Genomic DNA, 7,754 nt, shown 5'->3' with positions numbered 1-7,754 from the left:
TCACGTGTGATTTAAATTACGAAACAACACCCCCAGCATGAGAATAATAATCCAACTAGGTTCTGTCCAGAACGCAGACCAGAGCCCATATATGAACAGTAGGAATTCCCCCAGGGATTCAAGCACCTATCAGCCTGAAAGCAGTTTTTCCTTTTAATCTGTAAGGCATTATCTTCCACTTTTGTTATGTCCATGAAGGAAAAGCAGATCTATTTTCCTAGTGATAAACACGAAAAGCCACTAGATCACGTGCTACTCCTGTGTGCTCCTGCACAGACTGCCACGGGCCTGACAGGAAACTCCCCTTACAGACTCCAGCCCTCAGGAGCCCCAGGTATCCGGGGTGTGAAGCGCTCTCTGGCCCTGCCAGCCGCAGGTTTCCCCTCTGCTGGTTTTGCACAAACCCCGGGGTCTGGTTCGTTTAGTCTCAAATCCCGCCCTTCACCGCCAGCCGAGCTCAGCGGGGCCCTTTGCACCAGTCCCGCCTCACGGGGGGCGACGGGCCGGTACCAGGTGAAGCGTGCGAGCGATTCCCGGGGCCCGGGCACGGACACCGCGGCACGTGGGCTCGGCAACGCGGTCTCCAGGCCCCCGCAGCGGGCGGAGGAGCCGCGCGCTGGGCCCGGCCGGGCAGGGGCGGGGCCGCAGGACTAGCGATGGGCCCGGCCGGGCAGGGGGCGGGGCCTCGGGAATAGCGATGGGCCGGGCCGGGCAGGGGGCGGGGCCTCGGGAATAGCGATGGGCCGGGCCGGGCAGGGGGCGGGGCCTCGGGAATAGCGATGGGCCGGGCCGGGCAGGGGGCGGGGCCTCGGGAATAGCGATGGGCCGGGCCGGGCAGGGGGCGGGGCCTCGGGAATAGCGATGGGCCGGGCCAGGCCGGGCCGTGCAGGGGGCGGGGCCGCGGGAATAGCAATCGATCCTGCCGTGCAAGGGGCGGGGCTTCCTCGGTCCCGCCCAGCCCGCGCCGCTGACGTGGCTCTGCCCCGCGTTGCGCGTGCGCAGGCGGCTCTTCCGGAGCGGAGCAGGATGGTGCTGCTGGAGAGTGAGCAGGTGCGGGGCCGCGGCCCGCCGGCAGTGGGGGAGAGCCCGTGCGCCGCCGCGCAGGGAGGGAGGGAAAGAAGGAAGGAGGGAGGGGGCCCTCGAAGCCGCGCGGAGATGCCGGGCCCGCACCGGCCCCGGCGGCGTGGGAGCCGCTGCGGGGGAGGGGAGCGGAGCGGAGCGGGCGTCGCGGTTCCCGGGGACTCTGTGTCGGCGGAGCAAAAGCGCCGGGGCTGAGGGAGGTCTGGGGGCTCAGAGCTCGTGTTCGGAGTCAGAACCGCGGGCCGGGCCGCCCCCGGCTGAGACTTCGTGTCCTGCAGCTTCAGCGTGGGGAAAGCCGGAGTTCGCCTTCCCTCGGTGCTGCCTCCCGCGGGTGTGAGAGAGCCCGGGCCCGGCCGGAGCTCGGAGGGCAGGAGAGGGGCAGGAGCTCGGAGCTCGTGTGGGGGCTCCCAGCCACGGGCGCGACTCTTTCTCTTGCAGTTCCTGACGGAGCTTACCCGGCTCTTCCAAAAGTGCAGGACTTCCGGGAGCGTTTTCATAACCCTGAAGAAATGTAAGTGTTGAGTCTGTTACTGGGTTGGGCTAAAGAGGTGTTAATATAAATCTGACTGCTGTCACCAGGTATTTTAAGCGATAAGAGCTGTAATCCAGGGTATCTGAAGACAAGAGCAGTCATAGGAACAAACCCGTCAGCAGGAGCACTGATTAGCGCTATTTAAATCTATTAATCCTACAACTGTTAGCTGTGGGACTAATAGTATTAGTAGCATCAGTACTAATAACCTTTGAGTGAGACTGTATTCCAAACTGCAGGGCATTCAAACTAGGACTTTCTGATTGTTAAACAGTAAGTTAACATCGTTTGTTTTCTGTAAAAGGAGAATTCTGATACTGTTTTTGTGTGTTCCTGCTCCTCTGGTTCCTGCTGGCTGGCACTACTGGAGAGGCCGTGTCAAGAGCCAGCAGGGTGACATGCATTTAAAGCATGCTGCTGCGAGCAGACAGGGCACATAGCACGTTGAGGAGAGGATTTACTTCATTTTTTCTGGTAGATGTAATTTACAGAACAGATCTTTCTGGGGTTCTAGAGTAAGAGCAATTTGGTAGCAGTATTAGTTCAGTTGGCCTGAAATTTCCAAGGTGTTCTACAGATCTGCTCACGAGCAGTTTTTAACACCTCATATCAGAAGGCATATGTTGATTTTAATGAAATAAGAATAAAAATTCTTTTTCAATGCAGATGATGGTCGAACAAAACCAGTTCCACGCAAAGGCCATGTAGAAACTTCTGAACCAGCAGACAATAAATGTCTCCTGAGAGCAACTGATGGAAAGAAGAAAATCAGCACAGTGGTAAGTGATAACTTTTAAGTTAGAAAAGCTAGTGGCTCTGTGTGTCTTTGATTTAATGCTCCATATTTTAAGAGAAACTTGAGAAAATGTTAACTGGTAGTTGAAAACCTGATGTGTGTTTACTTTGAATGGGGGATTGGGAAAGGCTTTAGCTGACTTTAGGTCTGTTCTGTGATATGACACAAAGAGAAACGTTACTTAAGAGAAACAGCTGAGAACATGAGCGGCAGCATTTTTATGGCCCCACAAGTGAATCAAACCTTTCTTTGAATGCTTTTTCACATTTTTCCCATGTGAAAACATGTGACTTAGGGATGAATGGCCTCTAGAGGGTTTTATTAATCATGGAGTGTTTTCAGTTTTCTAAACCAGTGGAGTCCTATGACATACCAGTACAGCACATTGACCACTGAATGTTATAAGTTGATCCAACTGCTGCTAAAAAGACCAGATGGTAACTGGTGGGTAAACATGTACTGATACTTGGTCTGTAATAGCAGCCAGAGTTTTTGTAGTTAACCTCCAGTATTACTTTTGTAGGTGAGCTCAAAGGAAGTAAATAAATTCCAGATGGTAAGTTTTGTATGCCTTTCATCTTTCTTTTCTGTAAGTAGTAGAAGTGGTCTGTTGGAAGCAGTGGGCAGCTGTGAACAGGTTGATTTCTTGCTGAACTGCCACAGAAACTAACTGAGACTACCCATTTATCTTAATCTGTTTTTAAAAAATCCTGTTTTGTTTTATTTTATCCAACCTTGTATATTGGTTTAAACAACAGTATTTTCCTAGTGCAGGGTGTAAGAGCATGATTCTCTGGGAAAAGGCAGATAATTGGCCATTTGTAATACATAAAATGTTATCTTGCATATTGTCATTTAAGTATTTGGGGTTCTTTTAAATGGTTCTAATTGTTTTTTCAGGCATATTCAAATTTGCTAAGAGCTAACATGGATGGCTTGAAGAAGAAAGACAAGAAAAGCAAGGCCAAGAAGAGCAAAGCAACACAGTGATGGGACAGTGTGCTGCCATCGCTATTATAGACTTGACCCTTGCTCAAAGCAAAGTCCATTTCTTTTTGAGTTACCACTTGTCTTTGGCTTTCCTTCCAGCAGGAAACTGGGATACGATCAGTACTTTTGTTTAAACTGAGAGCAGAGGCGCTTTCTTTGGGTTGTTGTATGGCAGGAGGATGTACAGCATTCTACTGGAGTAGCTTTACACTCAGCTGGTTTGTACTTACACTACTGCTGTGTTCTCTGCAGTGTAAAACCTGTCTGGGGGGTAGCACAGGGTAAAGAGAAATGCACCTTTCCAAAAGCAAAACAAGACTGGAGCAGGAGCCTCAGTGACAGATGCCCAGTTTTATAGATGAGCCTCAGTAATTCTAGGGAAAGCAGGTGCCAACATATTATCAGGAACAGCTGCTTCCCTGTTTCTGTCTTAAGGGCCATGTCTACATGATGCAGTGCAGCTGTCCCCAAGGCAGCCAGCAGTGCTCGAGTTCCTGCAGAGCTTTCACTCCATGGTGCTCCAGCTGCTCTCACCTGGGCTCGGGGTGGCGGGAGGGTGGGACTCTGCATCGTGCTCCCCTCAGACATAGCTTAAAAATGGTCATCACCTAAACTTTTTTTTTAAAAACATCATCCTTCAGTATATTCAGGGATCTGAATTTTCCTTCTTTCATATAAACAGATGTAAAAAGTAAAGATGTAATTGCTCCTATTAAAGATAATGAGAAATGGATTGCGTGCAATGGCTGATGTGACTTGTCATGGTGAATTGCTAGGAATGGCACAGTTATCTGTGTCTAGGATTGTCTGCTGCTTTGGACATTGCTGTTAGAACCTTCACAGTTCCCAGTTTTGTGGTTTGTCTTGCAAGTTACTCCTATGCATTTTAACTTTGTCACCTTTGCTACAAGAAAGGGTAGAAAAAGTAGGTAGGTATTTATTAATGTAATGAGTCTGCAAATGGCAATCATTTGTGTTAGAGACTGAAGTGTAAGTTTAAACAAAAGGTACCAAGTGAGGAGGGAAGGAAAACACCAGTGTACTTCCAGAAATCCTTAACATTTCTGTACTTTCCTCCAGTGTTTGATGTGAAATACAGTACATAGTTAACCATGACTCCTGTAAATCATAGTTTCTCAGCTTCATTCTTCCTGGTGGGGTTGTGCTACAATTTAGCTTCAAGAAGATAATTATAATACTTCCATCGTTACTATAACTTCAGACTTAATCTGACAACTCAGGTAAAGAAAGTTAGTTCAAAACTGGTTGTGCCTCAAGCACATGCAGGTTACTTTTTATCTTTTAAGTCTTTGGTTTAGGTTCTGCAGGTCTAGAACAAGTGTTTTGTTTTATCAGGTCTTCATATCGCAGAAGCTGCTTCTTGATTTAAATGCAGAAGTACAGACAGGACAAGCAAAGGCAGCCAGGCTTGTAACAACTCAGCCTGAGATCTACCATGTTTTATACATAAATTGACATAGTAGGTTAAAAAACACAACTAAAATCAACACACAAAAGGCTTATAATGAGTATTTCAATAAGGCTCAGCAGTTTTTATTACATAAAAATTCCTCAAAAATGTTTAAAACAATTTTCATTTATAATTCTAAAATGGATGTTTCTTGTTGCAGTACTATTGTTCCATAAAAGGCATTCTGAAACAATTTTTACAAAAAGTAGTTTTACATCTGTACAGCTGATTTGTGTAGCATAAGAGGCAAGAACTACATGGCAATACCTATCTGTGGCTCTAGTCAATACTTGCTCCTTAATTGCGTACAAAACAACTAATTCCACATTTTGAAAGCATTTAGTTTTGTATTTGTTGTGGTTTAGGAATGTCATTCTCTAGTTTAGTGCTCCAGTTGAATGCATGTGCCACCCACTACCCCCTCCCCCTGCGGGTGGCTGGAGAGGAGAATTGGGAAGCACAGAAGGTAAAGAGCACAGGCTGAGGTAAGAATATACTGGAAACAGCAATGAGATAAGAAAACACTAACAGCAACAATACCAGTGGCACAGAGTACAGGAAGGGTGAACGAGTCCGCAGAAACAACCCAGCCCAAGTGCTCCCTCTGCCATGCTGTGCCCACCTGGAATGGTGTGAGGTGGTACAGATCAGCCTCTGGGTTCTGGCCATGCCTCCTAGCTACAGCAAATATTAACCTTGTCCTGGCCAGAACCAGGCCAATAGTATACAGGAAATGCAATCTGGACACAGAAATAGGCCCTAGTTGCCTGTCTTGCATTACTGCAGCTTTTTGAAATTCCATTTGACAAAACGGTGTTGTCCAATTGTAGAAGCATCCATAAATGATGCTTTAAATACTAAAACAAAACCTTGTATTCATCTCGGTAACTGTACAGGATAAGTGCAGAAACCCTGCAGAGGGAAGGAAAAAAGAATTTTAGTATTTTGAAACTGCAGGTTTGAATGCTGCAATTCCTATGACAAATCCTCAGAATAAGACAGCACAAAGATCTAGCAGAAAATCAGTAAGTTTTACTTTGTATGGCTGTGACAGCAATTTTCCCCTCATGCTCTTTCCACTGATCTTGCCTGTTCAGTTTTCACTCCAGTGATCTGAAGGCTTAGGGCTAAGTAGTGCTCAGGCCCCAGATGGGATAGGAAGATAGTGAGGGAGTGCATTACATCCATACCCAGCATTGCATGGAGGAGTATTTGGGTTCTGTTGCTCACAGCCTTGGACGTCCCATGAGGAAAAGAAATGCTTCACTTGATAACGTAGCTGTCTTACTAAACAGCAAACCTGGAGCAATTTTGGTGCATTTGAGAAAAGGGAACCAGCTTTAGTCTTATTGAAAGGTTAAATAGCACTTTCAAGTGGAACAAAGGCGTAAGTACCGAGGTCTCAAGTAGACCAGTACATGCAACATTTAACAATTTGAGATTTAAAACTGGACATAGTGGATGTGTCCAGACTATCTGTATCAGCCTTGCCAGAGTCCAACAGGCAGACTATGAGGTGAACGTAAATGTTTTTATGCTTACAAATCAGAAATGGGCTTTACTGTACATGTTGGGAGAGCATACTTTATGTTTGCATGAAACTGGGCACTCTCCCACCTGTACCTGACTGCCATGGTATTATTTCAAAGCAGGAGGAGTTAAATGTATTCATGAGTTTCAGAGGACAAGCTGAGTCTCTCTCATCAGAAAAGAGGGCTTTTATGTAGCAGTATAGATGTATATATTATACATACATCTATATTTACATACATAGAAATATATGTACTATATATAGCAGGATATCTGACTGCGTAATTGTCTGCTATCCATTTCTATTAACAAAGCAAGTGAGATAAAAGTGGCAATATATCCTAGAGCTTCTGGAAAAGACTTAGAAAAATGAAGAATTTACATTTTAGTAAGTGAGGGTTAGTGACCAGTCCTATACTTTTGAAGGAACTATGCACATTTCCTGAGTGTTTCTTTTTGTCTCAGAGAGAGGGGAAAGTGAAAGACAAGTTAGGAGCAGCTTATCTTCTAGTTTGAATATAGAAAAAAATGGAAAAAATCTAGTTTATGTACCCATAAGAGTTTTAACAAATTTACCTCTTTTCCATTTTGAGACTGTAAATTTCATCACAAATTGCTTGTAAATATGAAGATCTCTGCTTGGGCCATCGTGACATCAATTGTCTCACAGTAGCATCAAAGGCTTGTCTATCTCCATCAAGCTAAGGAAAAAAATTGACAAGGAACTATGCTAGTCCCATACTCTTGTGAAGGAAATACTTCTAGTAGGATGCAGCCTTCTGAATACTGTGCAATGTCAATGCTCTAATTAAACAGCTTTCAAACATGATAAATGTCAACAACATGTGCAACTTAATTCCTAAAAAAATTAATTTAGTGATCACTTTCTTAACACATTTCAGCACAAGCAATGAAAAGGGCTGTGTCAGCTTGGCAGTGCTGGAGAGAATACAGTAACTGTGATGTAATGGTGATGAAAAGTGAATGATGTAAGCTGATCATGTGCATATTTATTTAATTTTTTTTTTTGAGTAAAAGGTGATAAACTACCTCCATGATTCATACAGACTGGATCAACAAAGTATTTTGAAAATGTTTTGAAATGTTTCACTGGGTTTTGGTAACCAGACCAGCACTGCTTCAGAGCATCAGATAAAAGGTATGAAAGTAATAAATGCACTTCCAGTAGGATGCCATTCTTGAGTCTGGGTTTTTAGAGGGTGGAGAGGCATCCATCCCTCTCAAGCTAGTGTTGTCATTGGAGAAAAGAAGAAAGCTTTGTCTTAGGTGTTGTCATCTTTCATGCACCATTGACCAGCTCCTGAGTTGCTAAAGGTGTCAATATAATAAAAACC

General features: G+C 45.2%; 2 protein-coding genes across 3 annotated transcripts in view; one reads left to right on the top strand and one right to left on the bottom strand.

Moving 5' to 3' along the window:
* The first annotated feature begins 893 nt into the window (after positions 1 to 893).
* Positions 894 to 4,131, top strand: SRP14 (signal recognition particle 14). The gene is made up of 5 exons (XM_074542805.1): positions 894 to 1,050; positions 1,519 to 1,591; positions 2,279 to 2,391; positions 2,932 to 2,964; positions 3,309 to 4,131. Exons 1-5 carry the CDS (start codon positions 1,027 to 1,029, stop codon positions 3,396 to 3,398), a joined length of 333 nt encoding a protein of 110 aa, XP_074398906.1. The 5' UTR covers positions 894 to 1,026; the 3' UTR covers positions 3,399 to 4,131.
* EIF2AK4 (eukaryotic translation initiation factor 2 alpha kinase 4) overlaps positions 3,476 to 7,754 on the bottom strand; it is a 40,099-nt gene continuing 35,820 nt past the window's right edge. For both annotated transcript variants that reach the window (XM_074542802.1, XM_026793275.2), the window contains 2 exons: positions 6,976 to 7,100; positions 3,476 to 5,781 (listed from right to left, as the gene is read on the bottom strand). In XM_074542802.1, the coding sequence (XP_074398903.1) occupies positions 5,727 to 5,781; positions 6,976 to 7,100 (180 nt within the window). In that variant the 3' untranslated portion in view covers positions 3,476 to 5,726. The remainder of the gene's footprint in view (positions 5,782 to 6,975; positions 7,101 to 7,754) is intronic.

The sequence above is a fragment of the Zonotrichia albicollis genome, chromosome 6 (assembly GCF_047830755.1).
Source record: "Zonotrichia albicollis isolate bZonAlb1 chromosome 6, bZonAlb1.hap1, whole genome shotgun sequence".
Taxonomy (NCBI): Eukaryota; Metazoa; Chordata; class Aves; order Passeriformes; family Passerellidae; genus Zonotrichia; species Zonotrichia albicollis.
Note: the sequence above shows the minus strand (reverse complement) of the source record. Positions and strands in the feature narration are given on the sequence as shown.